The sequence below is a fragment of the Aristolochia californica genome, unplaced genomic scaffold (genome assembly GCF_029961685.1).
Source record: "Aristolochia californica isolate CCGP_79_NKW_82.1479 unplaced genomic scaffold, dmAriCali1.0.hap1 SCAF_3, whole genome shotgun sequence".
NCBI lineage: Eukaryota > Viridiplantae > Streptophyta > Magnoliopsida > Piperales > Aristolochiaceae > Aristolochia > Aristolochia californica.
In genome coordinates, this window is record NW_027181992.1 from 10,963,960 (window position 1) to 10,983,709 (window position 19,750).

The following is a 19,750-nucleotide window of genomic DNA, read 5'->3' on the forward strand; positions in this document are numbered from 1 at the left end:
AAACCTTAGTAATACAAAATTTCTACTAGTTGTGTGGTGGCACTGCACATGGTAGTTCTGCCTCAGGCACACAAACCAGAGCTTCTGCAAGTCCATACCCTCGTTATGCAATCTAATCGAGGCAAAAAAAAAACACACTCTAGTGCCAAGTAGTTGCACTTGGCGGAAAGATTTTTACCCATGTTCATCTCAGGGGTATTGAGAGGGTAGCTCACGAGATAGTATTGCATTTTAGATTTTTAGGGGTCAATGATACAGCCCCTGCATCAAATGCCATTACATGCAAGAAAAAGATCCCTGAGAATTCTCGGATTTTGCCTTCCCAAATTTTGGAGTCGCCCATCCCTGGTTCATCTAGACAGACAGAGTTGAATGTGGGAAATAACTCAAAACAATAGTAAAATATTACAGTAACAAACCATAAGAAATGTAAAATTAGGCAGTAAGCTTTGAAGAAACCAGAACAAACAAGTAAAAGATCATTTGGTAGGGTTAGCATACGACCCAAATCCAAGTAACTTGATCAACAAATCTAAATCTGACCACTTGAAAATTAAACAGATATGACAATAGAAAATCATACCCACGCCCAGACTTGTAAAATCTATACTTCAGCGTTTTGGTAAGTTAATGTTACTAATAATTACAGAACATAATGTTATTCATTTTTCTGCGATTTAATCATTCTTTTCGTTTTTGTAACTCAATCGTTCATCCATATACAAAGAAAAAAAATGTATTTAAAGCTTGGCTGCTACAAGCCAGTTAGCCGTGGTAACTTTTCTGACAGACCAATAAATAACACTTTCGTATTCATACTGGAAATCAGAATCAATAGGCCACATTTTCACGGTTCTACCTAGTGCATATCATAAACAGTGATGTTCAACAGCTGATGAATGACGAAAATCACACTTAGGCAGTCTAGCAAGGAAGATAAATTCAAGTGAAATAAATTATCAAGTAAGGAGAATGCAAAAGGATGATGACAAGATTGACAGGAGATAGAAGGCACCATGAGACAGTGCCTAAACATCCCATTTACTGTAATTTTTTTGGAGAAATACTTGTTGCTTGGTTAAGATGCCTGTAAGCAGAGAGAATTCTGTGCCATAGAAGTATATTAGTCCTCTCTTCTGCTTCTTTTCCTCCTCTCATTCCCTCTCTTTTGCCATATTTCTTTTCCTTTTCAGATGGGAGCTACAAATGTACAATTTTTCTCCAACAAAAGTCACTTTGCAAGAATATCAACTGATAGCGTACTTCCTCCTTCCACCAAACACAAAATGGTGAAAATTTTCTGAGTAATTGCATTCATGAGCAGCAGCAAAATTGTTGACGAGGCAGAATCAGCACCAACTGAAACTGGCAGCAAGACCACAGAATGACTGGAGAAGAAGGAAGAAAAAATGGAACAGGAAGGGCAGCAAAGAGGTGAAGTGGCGATTGAAGCTCTGCTAGGCGGATTTTGTCTTTCTTCGTACATCTTATTTGCTGGTTTTTGAAATAGCTAAAACTCACTGCAGCAGTCACCAGATTAACAAGGCTTTCCCTCCCACCTCCTTAGCGATCATCAGAATTTTTACAACAATATGTTTTTGACTATGGTCATAATATTAGATAAAGACATAAGAGGAAACATGGAAGAGAGGGAAAGAGATGAGGAGGGGGGAGTGTAACAACTTTCCGGCTGGATGTGCTTTTAATGAAAATGAAATGCACTAGCATAAGGAGTTCCCAGCATTAAGAAAAAGTGTACCAACAGGCTTCAGACGTTGCTGCACAATATCCTAACATGAAAACATGTTAAACTTGCAATTATTAGAAGTTAATATTTCCAAACCTAGAGTCGAACTAATCTATCTAATAATGGCAAGAATGTCATTCCAAAACAAAGCAAAAGAGGTGGTGCAACATCCTCATAAGGAAACATGTTGAATGTGTTTCCAACTTTCAAATTTTTTTTTTTTTTTTGATAAGGTAAGAATGATGAAGTTGTTTTTGACTCTGGCTCAGATTTTAATTCAATGATTCTAACTACACAACTACAAGAAAGGCATACACGAGAAATTTAAGTTTGAACCCTGCTTTTACACTTAATCTAGCTACCTCTCCTACTTATTTTTCACAAAATAAAGTATCCATGTATAATTCTTTTAATCTGATGAACAGCACAACTTACATTTCCAAAGCTTCCAACATTTTTACTATCCATTACTGCAGTACAAAAGGTCCATGAGCATTTTTGGAGTACTTAAACGAGAATTTGTATAACCATGCATGAGTTGACTATCAATTGTTGTGGGGAAAGCAATTGTATTCCTTAGTAAATCAACTAAAATCCAGATCATCAAATAGTAGACTGACATAAAAAAAGTTAAGCTTAAGATCATGATCACAGCATTATCCTTTGGTCTACAACTTAATATACTTCATCTCTTGAAGAATTTTCAATGGCTATTACACTTAGATATGTTAATCCCTTCTTGGGAACTTGTGATTACCATCCTGGTAATAATTCCCACTGACCACAATTCTATTTGAAAATGTTATTGAAGATGACATGTCGGATTCACACTTCTGTTATGATCACTCCTAGAGCTAAACTTATCATGTTCTAGAATCTCTAGTGAAGCAGATTCAATAATTAACATCCTCTGGTTTCAATAATTAATATCCTCTGGTTGTCCAAGAAAATGATCAATGCAGATAAGGGCCTCGGCTTCCTTGCTTGATGAATTACTGATAATTTTTCATTTGAAACATGTTCAAGGATATAATAGTTTCCTTCAGCATTTTCTTTACATTCTTTTCACTAGGAAGAACTTGGAATCTCTCCTTCCTTGCATCTCCACCATAAAAATAAAATAAAAAGGTTTACTACATCTCCATGTAACAAACATGATTTAGAGCGTCTTACTCTAAAACAAGACTTCAAGCTCAACTTTTAAACACAATTGGAGAGTATTGGCTCCACAAAAGAAAATACACTTCAAGGTCCACAAAAGAAAATACACTTCAAGGTGGTGTAAACTTCCTTTTTGTCTCAATGAAATTGAAGGACCAGTCCTCTAGATCCCTAGATAAAGCTTCACCCTTCAGGGTCAAATGGATTATCCAGAAAGTTTGATAAAGTTGGTTGCAATTTTCTACACTGGATCATTTTTCATGGGCAGTGTCCAAATAAGCAACGGGGACTTCCATCACATCAATCATGTGTATTTGACCAATCAGCTTACTCAACCAAACATGGAGCAGCATGCCAAGCTTTCTTGGATCAACTTAATGAATCCCAGCCCAAGAAACCACAGCTGAAGCTTAGAAATCCATAGTATTAGAATATGTTAATAGTCCTCTTTTTAATGAATGGTGTCTTATTTTTCCTATTGCTTGTTTATTTATGTCAAAAAAAATTTGGCACTTGTAGAGTCATTGCAATTAGAGATATTTTGGTCTTTCTGAGAATTTTTTAGCCATTTAGGGTTAAAATTGGGTCATCCTTAGGGATGGAGCCAGGCAGGTTAAACAGGAAACCACTCCAACACAACACACACAGGCATGGGTTTCATCCCTGACCCCTAGGCTTGGGGATAAATTTTATGTGAAAAGTTCTGCAGGATCGAGATGGGGATTGTTGTACTTGACCTCCACCCATGGGGTTTTCCTACTGGGTTATCACTTATAGTTAATGTAATGTGGAGTAAGCATATAATGCAAAATGAATGATTTTCTTTTTTAACAAGAAGGTAGTTATAGAACAAAATGATTCGTCCAAAATAATAAATTTAATTACATACCTTTTAATTTCATTAAAATCTCTAAAGAAAGTATAGAAACAGCTTTGTAAGTGAGTGTATTTGAGGGATATTACACGGGGATGGAGTGAGATTTCTGGGGGGCAAGAATGGGTTTGGAAACTCCAACTCCATTACAGGTTTCAACAGTCATTGCTTTCAAGTCTAGGTCGTGGTGTGAAGTCGGGTTTTCAAAAATTTGCTCCAAATCCTCTTACCTGGTTTCATGCCTAGTCTATTTATATAAAAAAAGAATTTCCTACAGGCCCATGGATATTTCAAAAGTATAAGGCGTATAAGGTAACAGGAAGTCTCTCTCCCTCTCGAATAAAGTAGTTGGGGAGGCCCTTAATATCCTTTTTCTTAATTTGAATGAACAGCAAGCTGAAGAGAAGAGGAGAACTTCAAGTTTCAAAAACAAGAGGAAAGGTACAATTACATCAGCAACTGTAGATTGAGAAATCTAAAGAAGGTATTTATATTTCTTATCAACCATGCATCTGGCTGAGGAGGATAAGAACACAGCTTGATTTTAGAGTATCATGATTAAGAATAATAACATAAATTGAGTAGATACAAATGCGATTACATCTTTAGGAATGTAGCAACCCAAACTAGTCAAGCATTTTCATCATAACCAAGTGTAGCAAATAACTAAGTCCAATCATTTATTAAAAATAACCAAGTCATCCTGGACTTTTTTTAAAAAAAAATGAGTTACCCTTGAAAATTAAAACTTGTGCAAATATTGACAGTTTTTTACACTAGGAATTAATGAATAACACACATATAACGAGTCAATTCAAATGGACTTAAACACCTACCTCCATATTTAGGAAGAAACAAACGGTATGAAGTTTGCTACACATTCCAATTTAGAAGCAGACTTAAAAATGAAGATTGTTTCTTGATTTATGAAAAATACCTCGTCTTAAAGAGTAAAGTATTGGCTGCCTAGCTCATTTAAAATTTCATTAGCCAAGAGATTCACAAACCCCATTAATCGGCTTGAGTTCTTGAAAACATGGTGGCAAGGATAAAAAGTAAAGAAAAATTCATGGAGTGCACTAACAAATATAGTCCATAGTTTTTTTTTTTTTTTTTTCTAAAATGGAATAGTCGAGATTAGAATAGAGGAAAGGAGCACAATCTGAAGGATAAAATTATAAGTGAACTCCTTGAATCTGAAAGACAAAAATTGAAGAAATTTCTTTAAAAAATATTAGAAAAATAAATGATACACTCGCAAGAAACACCTTGCTGAGGGGTAAGCTAAGAGTTTGTTATAAAGGCATCTAATGAAGCAGTCTGATTAAATCAAGAAGGTTAACCATGAAGCACCTAAAAATTATTCCACAACCAGTGTGTCCTACAAGTACGAATCTAATAGAGATTCATCCGCCTGTGCTGAGAATCTTGCCCTTTACATCTTGAGGTACAACCACAGCCTTAGAAGGTATTATGTGCATTATTTATCAGTATAAGAAGGTGCACTCTCTACCTAGTGAAAGCAAACAAAGATGAAGTCTCCATGGTAATGTTGAAAGAGTCATTGAATAAGATGTGAGTCCCAGCTGACTCCATATAAGGTCTGATTTGTGTCAAAAACCCACTAGAGCTCTTTCAAATCACAATTGTGGTCTGAACATTATTTTTATACAAGATTAAACTGACACTATTTTTGCAACTACATTTCTTACAACATATTTACAATGTTCAATGATATTAAGCATCCAAGTTTTCACTTGTTCGTCTTCTTAAGTCCACTTTCTTATGCTTGGAGCCTGTAAAAATCTAGACAAAACTCAACCACGCAAATCTTTGCGACTTGTCTGTGGGGGACCAATCCGGGTTGATGGCATTTGGTTGGCTGACCTATCAATGAATAGATTTAAGACAGATATCCATATGCCAAGTTGGGCCCACCTAGTATAAAACAGCCATAGAGCTTAAATGCCTGCCTTCCATCAGTTGTAGAGTATAATGCGTATTGGCTAGGTACATAACGATCTTTTCCAGAAGAAATTTTCCAAGTAGGTTGAACCCATTGCAAACATGTACACACCTTTCAAGAGCACAATGGCAGCCATCTGTGTCTTGAATTTAATTGAAAACAGATTATAGATGAACTAGATGCACCCATATTTGATCCAAGAAGGCCATCACAGGGAGAAAGAACAGCAAATAACTCAAATAGCGAATCCAATTGAATTGGTTAAAGAGTAGGTCGTGGAAAGAGCAAGCAGTTTAGTTCAAACTGGTGCAGAAGTATGCAATTTAAGAAGAAAAGTATTAGAGAATGAACTCATGCAAAACATATGGAGATGTTATATGTTCAAAAACTGGGAAAGGCTTCAGATTAGAAGAAGTGAAATGAAAAACTGAAGACGGCATTTTTCTTCTTTATTTTCCATAAAGTAACATTCATAATTTTCACTTAAGTTTAGAAAATGAGTAAATCCAAAATCTTACGTCTTTAGCCATCAGAAGATTCTTTTCAAGTGCAATTTGTTGACTGACTCTTGGCTGAACTAGCTTTCAAGTACATGTAATTGGTCTCAATGGAGACCAAAGAATAGAACAAACTCTTACCCAATGGTTGATGGCAAGAGAGGGATAAAAAATAAAGGCAAAATAAAAATGCAGGGGTTTGAAATATAAGAAAAGTGAGAAAAAGGGTTCTTTAAAACATTACTAGAGCTCTGATATCTTGAACAAAGTAAATTAAAAAAGAATGCAAGAGGAATCGGCAGAAAACAATCAAGAGATGAGAAGAACATAGTTGCAGAAGATAACCTGGGATGAAATATTTGGAAAACAGGAAGTAGTCTAAACTGACCTTCTCTATTAACAGGATAGCAAACTGAGATAAACTATAGAACTACTCAATCCATAAATATGGTAGAATTTACAACCCTATACAGAAAAAAAAAAAGTAAAACAACAAGAAATTAAGTCCTGATTCTGAAACAATACAACTCCAACAGATTGAAACTGAGAGGGGATAACATTGAAAGTATAAATTATCTACAGGTATCATTTTCAAGGGCAAAATACTATGAAGCAATGAAATGAATCAGCGGATACCTTCATATTGTAACATTAGTCCGGACAAAGCTAAGGTGGGCTAGGTAATTACTTTCAGCAAAATCATGCAATGTGCGATGTGCTCGGGCCCCTTCATGATCAACCCTGTTAAGTTCTTGCTTCAAGGTCTTTCTAAGTTCATCAGAGTCCTGTAGAAACGCTTGAAAGCAACAATAAGAGAATAACTCGAAATTTCAACCCCTCAAAACAAATATTTAAACCATCATAGCAAAGACCTGTAAAAGTTGCATCATCTGCTCTTCAATGGTACCATGCATTGCCAAAGTTTCAACATGAATGGGTCGTGTAGCCCCCATGCGATGAGCACGGCTGATTACTTGTTCCTCCATGCTGATCAAATGCAGCATACTGAGTTAGACTTCAAAGGGATAAGAAGCATACTTAGATAAACCTTTTTTTCTGAAAAAAGTTAGATGAGGTAAGGCTTTTTAAGAATGAAAAGAATATATTGAGATGCCTTTCAACATGATGATATGGTATAAATAGCAGAATGATAACATGACCAAACAAAACTGACACATCATCATATACGTGGTATAACAAGCACACCTGACATGGGCTTTTACCTTCTGTCCCAGATAGGTTCCATCAAAAATACATGTGTCACAAAACTCAAGTCAAGGCCTAAGGCTGCACTGCCATCCATAAGCAAAGCCATGCAATTTGGATCGTGCTGAAAAGTTGTGAGATACTTCAACTGCGGCGAGAGAGAGAATTCAGTTCATGAAGACTAAGATAATAAAATAAGTAATGAATGAAATACACCAGACCTTGTTACTTGAATGCATTGGACTGTACATTCCAGCATATTTTATACCAGCACTCATTAACTGCAGAGATCAAATGGTAATCAGTGCTCTTATTTTGGAAGCAACACGGAAATGGTTTTTCTTTCTTTCCTTTTTTAAGCAGAGGTGAAGAGGTGGAGGGAAAGACCTGTTGTTCAATGACATGTATATGCTCAAGAAACTGAGAAAATATAATCACTTTCTCTGGCAGTATCCCATGCGATTTATCACTTGACTCAGTATTGACCTGATGGTGCACTAGGATGTCTGAATGGCACCTTTGGGATGACAAAAGAACCTCATCAAGGGGGATCATACTATCATATTCATCCTGGCAATAGCCTAGCTTCTTATTAACCTCTTGTAGAGCCTTCAACCTTTCTACAAGGTATGCAACTTTACTGCTAGAAGTTGCATGCCAATCTGGATCCCAGTTATCCTGAGAAAATAACAAAATAACCAGATCAATATTAAATTAAAGTGTTTCTTGTGTGCATGTCCATTCATGTATTTTTATGTGTCAAATGAATGACAGCTTAGTGAGATTAAGGCATGCCTGTTTGTAAGATGGCTGCAATTCTATTAGATCCTTGGGAACAGGCCACTTTGGATTAGGGTTTTCTGGACGTGTCAATGTATCAGGGTTCTGCATTTCATAAGGATTACCACAGCCAGGGAGAGTGCATCTTTCACTGTCAAGAGCAACACAATCAAGGCATAAAAGATGCTTACATGGTGTGATAACTGGTAGACGGCACCATTCTTGGCACCTGAACTCAAAACATATAAAACAAGTCAAGTCATGATCATACAGAAAATAACCATCCAAAGCACAGAAACAAGAATCTCAACTTCTACCTGAAGCAGTCACCTCCATTCAAAAGAGAATACTTGATGTAAACATACTCTTCAGAAGCAGGGTCCAACCCTTGTTCCACTAATATATCCATTGTTTCTTGGATATCTTGACCAGCATTTGTCACTTTAATATGTCCAGCAACACAACAAGATAATCTCACATTCCTAATTGTGTTACTCCTGAATTTCCATTGTTTTGCATTCAGAAGTGATTCGACGTGAGAGGGGTCATTCCAGTCAGCCATTAAAATATTGCGACGAACCGTAACTACCAGTTCATTGTAAGTTTTTGCATGTTGTTCGGTAAAATCAAGAAAAGTCACTTTCTTCATACAAGGAGGAATAGTCTGCAGATCAATTTTCCTTGCACTAATCATGCATCTAGAAAGAAGCTGCAGGAGACGGGCTCTTCCTTCTTCCATCTCAGCTTCAAAAGGCCTGAGGATACCAGCCTCCCACAACTTCTGGTTCTGTCCATAGGCCTGTTCATGAAGAAACTTAAGCATGGGTTGAAGATGAGCTACTTGACTGCTGGGCGTATTTGGCGTAGGAGTTCCAGTCAATAGCCACCTATTGGTAGCTGATAAAGAAATGGCCATCTGCAATTTATTTGTCAAGCTAAGACTAGAACCAAGTGTGTGACCTTCATCTAGAAGAACTCTTAGCCAGTGGACTTGCAACAGGATGCTATTCATTCGGGAGCTCCACTCTGCACTTAAACGATTAAAGGTGATGATGACAACATCAAAATCCCAGGCAAGGTTATGAGCAGGTGGTGTTCTTTGATCAGTCCAAATAAAAGTTCGCAGCTGCCCAGGTCTGACATGTTTCAAAATTTGGTTTCTCCAGTGATCCACTAAATTTGCGGGGACCACAACAAGAGTGGCCCTCGACAAATATAACCTGAATACATCCAGTGGCTTAGTTAGAGCAATTTGAAGTGCAGTTGTATCAAATGCCAAGCTCCCAGCAAGAGTAGATGGATAGTACCATCTACTTGTACCCCTTTCAGTCTTTCTAATAAGGCCAAAAGCCTGGAAGATTTTATGGTATCCATAAAGATTTCCAGTCAAACCAGTATCTACAACTGGGCGTCTTAGCCCAACAACTTGCATTTCTGCAAGTTTTTCATCTGAAAGGTTAGCTAACCATTTTAAAGCCTTCTTCGTTTCAGAGTTTATGAGTGTGAAGTCCTCTTTTAGCACATTTTGGAAAAAAGTTATGTTGTGCTCTTTACCCTGTGGAGTGCCCTTAGTGTAAAATCCTGGCAAATCAGTTATGGATCTTTTGTGATCTGAGGGTTCCTCAGGAACAGTACAACTCTTATGTAAAGGGTCAGCATTCATGCTGCAGAACCATGCGGCAGTAGCATCTAGAACAATTCCATCTGAGAGCTTTCTCCACTTGCTGCATGCATCGCACTGAACCCAAGTTTCATTTGACTCAAAATACCCAGAAGTAGCCTGTTTGGACTTCACGTAACCATCAGACAAGCCAGAGAATATATCAACTTGCTCTGTAATAGAAGCATAAGCAGGGTAGCCAGACTTGGATGTATGTGCAGCACCATTTGCTTTTACCTTCTTTTTGTGTGCCGGGGAGGAATTTCTATCAAATACATCCAAAAGATGTCTCTTTACACCACTCAAGCTCCTTGTACATCGCACTACATGTGTGGCTGATAATGAATCAGTAAGAGGAGTATGTGTTGATCCATCAGATAAGCCAGAGGTTATCCTTCCTCTTTTAGATGAGAAAGTTTTTGATTTATCAGCTGAACTAACTTCTGGTGAGAGCTTGTCATGAAAAAACTTCCTCTGCCCATGCTGGCTGATAGTTCTCTTACATGCTGATAAAAAGCTACCTCTAGTAAATTTGTCAGAACTAATTTCATAGTAGCCACATCTTTGGTCAGAATGATGCGTACACCATACCACATCTGCGCCCTCAGGTGGGTCTGCTAACATACCTTGTGTTTTCAGAATAAGAGAGAGGGTGGTTATTGTCTTCCCTAAACCTGGTTCATCACAAAACATCCCACCCCGAAAATCAGTGACAGTTGGAGCCACTGCAGTTAATATTTCCCCTGAAACAGCATTCAAGTAGAAAGTGAATCCGTCTTCAGTTGAAAATTCCATATAGAGAGGATGGGGCAGAACCTCAGGGTTACATTCCCGATGTAGCATCCACTTAACTGCTGCTTGCTGGTGAGGGAAGAGCTTAAGCTTCATACATGGCATGATTGGTATAGCCAAAGACCTGAAATGGTGACAAGTGGCAGCTACTCTGAGAAGATCCCGAGGACTAAGTAAGGTCAGCACATTAGTCAACAAATCATCAGAGAGATCCCAAATGCCAGAATCCAAAGAAGGATTTGCAGGCTTTATTATGGTAGCATATGTCTTTCCATCCTTACCAATAGCACGTAAGCTCTTAAAAATTTCATAAAGTTCAAATAACTTCCTTTTTGTGGGGCCTGACATATTGCAGTGTGTTGTGCATCCGAGAACATGACAATCTGGATGCCTCCAAATGCTATCATCTCCATGATCCAGCTTCTTCTGATCCTGGCAACATGCCAGTAATGAGCTCCGCTCTTTCCAGTCACACCTGTGATTAAATGTTGATTAAGTACATATACATACACATTTAGTAGTTGACATTATTATATGTAAGTGTTTTTTTTTTAATTACGAGCTATTTTATGGCTGGGGTCTTCAGCTCAATGGTCACGTGGAGGGGTTTCACAGGGGAGTTTCGAGTTAAGGTCTTGAGTTCAAGTCTCACTGGGGGTAATGGGTGTGCATGTGTGTAATCAACATTCTAAAAAGAAAAAACGATTAGGAGACAGATAATGCCTCAAGCTTCAAGGTAAGAGAGAGAGGGAATTTCCATGACATCAAAGCAATTGACATTAAGTACATCCATAGTAAATGCAATTGACACCATCAATGCAGTGAAACAATATTGACATGGATCTTCATTTCAAAAAACAAAAAAAATATTGACATGGATCTAAAACGACAATGCATTACTAATGTTGCTCATGCAATTTTCAACTTGTTCAAGAGAGAACTTACTGCTTCGGCCACCAAAATGAGCAAAGCCATGCAGATGCCAGCCATGTAATGTAAGAAAGAAAGAAATAAACGTCCAAACTTTAAATTTTTTCCCTGTAACTCCCAATATTTTGGTGTTATTTGAACTATTCGCTGGTCAGAAATTACCACCCTTTACGTTAAACAACCACTAATTGATCTTGAAGCCAGTCTGTAGATCATCCACCCACCTACTGACCTATCCATTCATCCACTGTCTATCTATCACCTCTTTATCTGTTAAGAGTATAACCAGTATTCAAGTATACTTGATTATCCTCACTTTAAGTAATTAATTTAGGTTTATCTTGGAAATTCAGAATGTTGTTTTGTAAATAAGTAATTTTGTAGTCACTAGACACCAAGCCGATGGGCCGGTAATCCATGGGGTGTAGCCGCTTGATATATGAGATATACAAAAATTTGGTTAACAAGGCCCCACATTTACAAGACTATCTATTTCCCCCAATTCATCCACTAATTAAGTCATAAGAACAAGAACCTAAACATTTATAAGTAAAAGGCAGGGAACTTAAGCATGCATTTAAATCAGTGGATAGAAGTTCCACCAACCTAACAGCAAACATCAAGCTTATCCACAGATCCTGGAGCTCAAATTAACTGAAGTACGAATCTACAAACTAAAAACACTCTCAAAACAAAGCCAACCCACCCCAATAGCATAGTACATGTCCCCCATACTAGGTATGCAAAGCATGCTGCCAAGAAGATATACAACAACCTCACTTTGAAAAATAAAATAAAATAAAAATAACAAAGGCTACTAATGCACAAGAAGACTGCAGGATTGCAATGGAATGAAAATGAGTAGTGCACCAATTTATCACTTCACATAGCAAGTGACATTTTTATGGCCAAAAGCATCCATATAAGAAAATTAGGGTCTCACTCAATGAATAAGGTACACATATGGCCAGGATTCTGATGGAAAACCAGAGGAAGTGAAGAGAAATACCTGTTAAACTTCGAGGCCTAGCTCCTCCTATACTTCAGAAGAAAAAAATTCCCCACCCGTCCTCCACCACCTCCCCTTTATTCCCTTTGACAGCCCGGCCTTCAACTAACTGTCCTTGGAAGGACAGCACCGCTGCTGCTTTCTGGTCCCTCCTCCTTGGGACCCAGAGTCCCTTCCATACTCCCCTTAGCATCTTGAATGCCCATTTTGCCCCTTCTATTGTATACCTGAGTTATCAAGGGTCTATCATTACAACCCCATGTCACTTCAAAATTCGGAAGGTCTTGCCATTGGATCAGCACCTCAGGGGGATGCCCCAGAAGTTGGCGAGTGTTGAGGACATGGACTGGCTGGACAGCAAGAGTGAGGTCATCAGTGAGACAAGCAGGCAACAGCTGGGATGAGGGTGGGGTAGAAGAGGCTTTCTTGAGCTGGCTGACATGGAAGACCGGGTAGATTTTGGCATAAGGGGGAAGATCTAGTCTCTAGGCAACTGTGCCAAGCTTTTCCAGCACTTGATAGGGGCCATAATAACGAGGGCTGAGCTTTTCATTTGGTTTGGAGGCCAGGGATTTGAGGCGGTATGGTTGGAGCTTAAGGTGAACAAGGTCACCTTCTTGAAATTGAACCTCTCGGTGGTGGCTGTCTGCATAAGATTTCATGCTGCATTGGACCTTGGTGAGGTTGGCTTTGAGTTCTTGTAGGATGTGATCATGCTCATGTAGCTGCTGGTTGACTTCATTTACTGGGGAGGAAGTATGGTGGGTATGTGGAAGCTTGAGTAGAGAGGGGGGGTCTCTCCTGTAGAGGGCCTTGAATGGGGTCATCCCTGCTGGCCTAGGATGTGTTGTGTTATACCAGAATTCTGCCCAAGTGACCCATTTGGGCCAGGATTTCGTATGGTCACCCACAAAGCATTGAAGGAGTGTTGCCAAACATCGGTTCACAACTTCAGTCTGTCCATTTGTATGTGAATCATACGCAGAGCTCATATGAAGTTTGGTGCTAGAGAGCGTGAAGAGTCCCTTCCAAAAGTGGATAGTGAAAACCTTATCTCTATTGGACACGATGGATCGTAGGAAGCCATGCAAACAAATGATTTCCTTGGCGAAGAGAGCAGCGATCTGTTTGGCTGTATATGGGTGTCTGAGGAGGAGGAAGTGATTGTATTTTGTTAATTTGTTCGCCACCACTAGAATGGTGTTGAAGCCACGAACCTTTGGGAGTCCACCTAAGAAATTGAGGGAGATGTTTTCCCATACTTGAAGGGGCTCGGAAGTGGTTGGAGAAACTTGGCTGGTGTTAGGTTGTTGCATTTGTTTCTCTAGCAGATTTCACAAGACCCCACAAATTGTTGTACATCTTTTTTTAAGGCCCATCCAATACAGCATGCTGGCAAGCTTCTTATAGGTGCGGAGGCATCCCGAATGGCCACCAAAAAGAGTGGAATGAAACTCCTTGAGCAGGTGTGGGATGCATGCTGAAGAAGGGGAAAGAACTAGACGGTTCTTGAACATTAAACGGCCATTGACATGAGTGTAGTGAGGGTGGCTCGTGGGATTAACCAGCAATCCTGATGGATTCATTGAAGGCTGTCATCTTGTTGAATCTCATGTTCTAGTTCCTCAAGTCCAGTGAAATATGCAAAGGATATGGCTGATAAAGTGAGGTATTCTTCTTTTCGTGGCAAGGCATCAGCCACCCTGTTGTCCCAAACTGGCTTATATTGAATCTTGAAGTCAAAACCTATGAGTTTGGCAACCCACTTCTGTTGTTCTTCAACCATCACCCGTTGCTCCCACAAGAAACATAGACTACACTAATCGATTTTTATTATAAAATGTTGCCCCATGAGATAATGTCGCCATTTTCGGACAGCCAAAACTATGGCCATGAGCTCTCTTTCATATACTGATTTTAACCTTGCTTTATCTAAAAGGGACTGGCTGAAGTAGGCAATAGGGCATCCTTCTTGCATGAGGACTGCTTCAATCCCCTTTCCTAAGGCATCGGTCTCAAGAATAAATGTCTTGGAGAAGTCCGGCATGGCAAAAATGGGAATCATGGTCATGGTCGTCTTGAACTGGTCAAATGTTGTTTGTGCTTCTTGATCCCACATGAAGGAATCCTTCTTGAGCAGTCGGGTAAGAGGTGCTGTTATTTTCCCGTAATCCTTCACAAATCTACAATAATAACTTGTGAGACCGAGGAATCCTGTAAAGCTCTTGACATCTTGAGGTACTTCCCAACTGTGCATACCATCCACCTTCAAAGAGCAATGGATACCCTCTTGTTGAAAATCAGGTGGCCTAGATAATCCAATTGTTGCTTGCCAAAGGAACACTTCTTACGGTTAAGCACTAAATGGATGGTTGTTCCTTAATATCTGGAGTGTCATCCTCAAGTGGGCCAAATGTTTAGTAAGGTCAGCACTATATATGAAGATGTCATCGAAGAAGACAAGGATAAACTTACGAAGATACGACTGGAATATCAGATTCATCAATCCTTGGAAGGTAAAGGGGGCATTGGTGAGACCGAATGGCATGACCAGAAATTCTCAGTGTCCCTCATGTGTCTAGAAGGCCATTTTGGGAATATCCTTTGTCAACACCCTAATTTGATGGTACCCCAATTTAAGGTCCAATCTGGTGAATACTTTGGGACCTCCTAATTCATCCAAAACAAAGGATATTTCTCGTCGCACCTAAAACAGAGGCCACGCTCGCGCCTCTCCTATGCCTCCGCCCCCCATAGCCAATGAAGAGAGAGGTTTCGCAGTGCCAAGGGAGTCGGGATGGGTATTGGGGTTTGGAGTTGCCACAATGACACCATCGTGAGGGGAGGGGCTGTTCGGCTCACTATAGGGGGTGATCTAACCGACGCAATGTCAATCATCCTGGTGCTACTTCCCAAGCCCACCCATCTGGGCCCACCCCACTTACTTCCTCTCGCCCAAGCCCAGGCCGAGTTGTGCTTGTCAATCCGGTGAGCCACTTCCATGAGTTCAATGAGCAAGCTCGGCTGGTTGACTCATAACTAGACTCAAAGCTCCTCTTTTAGTCTCATGATGAAAGCCCCCATCATCACGTCATGGAAGGCTTCCACCAGTGGCACAAAGAGCAGTTTGAACCGCTCTCTATACTCCTCATGATCCATCTTGTTGGAGTGCCAAGAGGACTTTGTAGAGTGTCCCCATCCACGACGGCTAGAATCTATGAAGGATAGCCACTCGAAATTGCACCCAACTCGTCATAGGGGCTCGGTGTTCCATCATTTGGAACCAATTGAGACCTCACCTCAGTCTTCCAAGCAGACCACCGCAACCTAAATACGGTCGTCGTCTTCAATGCCATTGATGGAGAAATACCTTTCTGCACGATATAACCAGTTGTATAGATTTTCCCCTGTAAAAACCAATAAGTCGAGCTTCCTTACCCTCTTCTTAGTGCTCTCCAACCTTGGAATGCCATTTCAGGCGTTGTCAACTGACGAGTCCCCGCCGGCGATTTCCCTTTTGTGTTACCCAACATCCCAGCTCAAACTTCCATCAATTGCTCTCAAATGGCTACTAAGTCGAACTTCAACTCTTCTACTCCGCTTTTTAACCCCGATACCTCCTTTTCCACCGATTCCATTCTTCAGTCCATTTTCCATTTCACCATCCCCATATTTGCCCCGCTCTGATACCAGGTTATGGACAACCAGAGGAGGTGAAGAAAAATACCTGTTAAACTTTGAGGGTCTAGCTCCTCCTATACTTCAAAAAAAAAAAAAAAAAAAGTCACCCATCCTCCTCTACCTCCCCTTCCCTTTATTCACTTGACAGTCCGGCCTTCAACTAACTGTCCTTGAAGGACAGCACTGATGCTGCTTATTGGTCTCTCCTCCATGGGACCCAGTCCCTTCCATACTCCCCTTAGCAGCTTGAATTCCCATTTTGCCCCTTCTATTGTATACCAAGTTATCAAGGGTCTATCAGATTCTATAGTTTGAAGGGCAATTTATCACGAAAATACAAGTAAAAATACCAATGAGTCAACCACATTTTTTGTGAGGGCATAAAGTGGAGACATACAATTATGAAAGCCGCAATCTTCTCAACTATTTAAATAGATGTTCTTTTGGACAGTTTAGTTGCCTAGCATGGATGGGTAGTGCATTCTGGAAAATTTATCTCCAGTGAACAACTTCATTAGCAGTTTGCATCTTGGAATCACTTGAAGCAAGTGACTCCAATCCCAAAGTCAAGTTTAATGGTTGAAGGTTACTTGAGTTATATTTCGACCTTCACAGATTGGAAACTACATTCCAAGATGTTTTGGTATGAGAAAAACGAAGAACAACAGAATCTCACCCCAAAACCCCATGTTTGGACTGTGTCTAACTATATCAATCATACCAGAAACTGTAAAATTTAGTCAATGATCATATCATTGCCCCTGTTGCTAATCCAGAACAGTACATGAGACGTCTGCTTCGTAAGCCTCCCTGATGCCACAAATAAATTTTAGGACTGAATCAGTATTAACCTGTCTTGCTATAAAAAAAAAAATGGGAAGGGGGGAGGGGGATTAGCTCGAAGCATCAGAGTGTAATTTTGTTTGGTGACATTAGTTCAGTTGTCCAGTAAGAATAAAAAAAAATCCGATAACTACTTTTCATTGTTCTCTATGAATTTAATCTGTTTTTGTCCTAAACGTCTTCTAGATAACTGATCAAGACTCCTATATTACGAGGAGAAAAGAGTGGATTCCTCCTTCCATTGAGTAGACGCATATAAAGGAATGGTTAAAGTTTACCTTCTGGAACAATTTATTTTATAATTACTGAGAGAGTTATATGAAAGATTGAAAAAAAAAAAAATGGGGTATCACAACCTGCTCCACATACTTTTGTCAGCCAATTAACATCTTGTCACTTTTAGATATGTCAATTCCATATTAAAAAATAATTTCGTACTGAAGCATATTCAATATTGTATCTGTAGCGTATTAATTCTCAAGACAAACGCACAATAGGCTAGGTATGTACAGGTCCACTTTCTAAATGATAGAGATATAGATAAAAAGCATCAAATGACCTCAAATGCCGGAACAAAGAGGCTGCTATTTGTCCAGCTTTAGGAAATTGCCACCCGGACCAGACTGCTATTGGCAGAAACACGTCGATCAATATCACAGCTCTTGCTTCCGCATTTCGTAGAAGAACCTCAACGACTCTCGCCTCAATTTCAAGACACTTGTTCAACTTCAAAGCGTGAATCTGATGCACGACGCTCAAGCTGCCACCAACGAGCCCCATTGCCCTCTGCCTTTTCCTTGAAGCACCCGAAACTCGACTTGTGCTTAAATCGGAATTGGAGACAGCAGAAGAATAACGATCCGCATTCTCGTCCTGACGGTTGTCAGGTGTGGCATTGTCCCTGGCATCGATGGGCAAGAGCGAGAAGAGGCCGTCTTCGGAGCGAAAGCCAACAACGGAACCTTCTCGGAAGAGCGAACAGCGGCTGCCAGGAGTCAAAGCCTCAGAGACAGAATTTCCTAGAATTTGCAAGGGATTCACGGAAAGCACGGCACGAAGGAAGCCACAGAGCTTGTGGCGATGAAGCTGCAGTTCATGATTGCCAGCCATAGGAGGAATAGAATTTTTCTTAGAATTAGGGCTTTAGGTCATAGCCATTGGAAGGATAAGCAGACGAAGAGAAAGAAAAGAAAAGGCCAGCGTGGCTCTGGTACGCAAAAGCGCTTCGAAATCGACTTTTATGGAAGACCAGTTCCATTACACAGCTACAAATTAAAAATAATGATAATTAGAATAAGAGTAATTCAAATCCCTAGTTTTGATTATCTTCTTAAGCCCTATTAGTAGTGCCCTCTTCAGGAAATGTTAACAAGGTATTTATACTAAAAATATGTTTCCAGGAACTATTAGTGCCTTATATTTCTGGAAAACACTTTTCCAAGTAAGATTTTCCTGCCGAGATGGATAGTAAAACCATATGAAATGAATAAGTATTTGACACATGATGCCATAATACTTTCATCATAAAACAATTTTTTATGGCAATTTGTATTTGACATTTTTTATTGAAATTTTATCGGATAGGTATGGTAATGTATGAGATTGATTATTAATTTCCATATATTTCCCTAGAAAAGGCACTAACATGTCCATTTAATTTTCCTTGGAAATTTCTAAAATTTTCCATGTAATTTCCTAGTAAGTCATTAACAGGATTTTATACGAATGATTTGTTGGAAATGTGTATCATAGGGAAAACATTTTTAACTTTTCTTGGGATATAAATTTCCAACTGGGGCACTAACGGGGCTTTAAAAATTGATTAGGAAACATAAGCTCTATCAAGGTTTACCAGTTAAAAGGTGAGAAAGAAGTATAAGGAATTAAGGACTAGTCAAGTGTTGTTGTAATGGAAAAACATTAAGCATAATAATCCCCTTAGCCAACGTGACCTAATGCAACTACATTGAATTCATGTAGAAAACAATAACAAGGAAACAAAACATGGGTGATCACAAGAACACAATAGAAACCAAGCATAAGCAACAACATTACCCATGGGAATTTGTTTTTAGAAACCAGAATTTTATTTATGTGTTGAAGATATGGACAAGCCTGGGTATCATTGATGTCATTATCCTTTGATCTTTTGCCTCTTATTCACTCCTACTAGGGTGAAGGTTATACTTATAATATTTATATTTTTGGCATATATAAATAAATTTTTTAAGGGGGGAGTGGTAAGATATAAGTCTATAACCTTAATTCTCTTATACTTTTCATTTCCCAATGTGATTTCTTCTCTCAATCGCCCTCTCTTGTCTCCTCCTCTTCTCCTCTTCTCTTCTCTTTCTTCCTTCTCTTCGTCACTCTTCCATACATCATCTTTTTACGGTAAGATTATGGGATCCTAAAATCAACATGGTATTAGAGCTATGATTTTTAGGATCCCATCTAGCGTGTTCAACATCGTCTGGTTGTCTTCTTCGACAGTCCAAGCCTTCGTTTAGATTGCCCTTGTATTTATGTTTTACTATTTGACGTAAACAAAAACTCCAAAGATTTCAAATATTGCTCAATTAATGAGAGTTTGGCTCGCAAACT

At 39.3% G+C, this 19,750-nt stretch overlaps 1 protein-coding gene across 4 annotated transcripts; it reads right to left on the reverse strand.

The window, feature by feature from the left end:
* Window positions 1-268: 268 nt before the first annotated feature.
* On the reverse strand, window positions 269-18,342 carry LOC137960602 (F-box protein At3g54460-like). Of its 4 annotated transcripts, none has more exons than XM_068808254.1 (9): window positions 17,706-18,342; window positions 8,549-11,158; window positions 8,247-8,460; window positions 7,839-8,129; window positions 7,673-7,732; window positions 7,469-7,599; window positions 7,118-7,232; window positions 6,882-7,030; window positions 269-354 (listed from the first exon to the last, which is right to left on the reverse strand). In XM_068808254.1, the coding sequence occupies exons 1-8, from the start codon at window positions 18,254-18,256 to the stop codon at window positions 6,884-6,886; spliced, it is 4,119 nt and encodes a 1,372-aa protein (XP_068664355.1). In that variant the 5' UTR covers window positions 18,257-18,342; the 3' UTR covers window positions 269-354; window positions 6,882-6,883. The 4 variants fall into 4 exon arrangements, with proteins under 4 accessions (XP_068664355.1, XP_068664358.1, XP_068664357.1 ...); XM_068808257.1 differs by having other exon boundaries at window positions 298-345; XM_068808256.1 differs by lacking the exon at window positions 269-354 and adding an exon at window positions 698-1,790.
* Window positions 18,343-19,750: the final 1,408 nt, after the last annotated feature.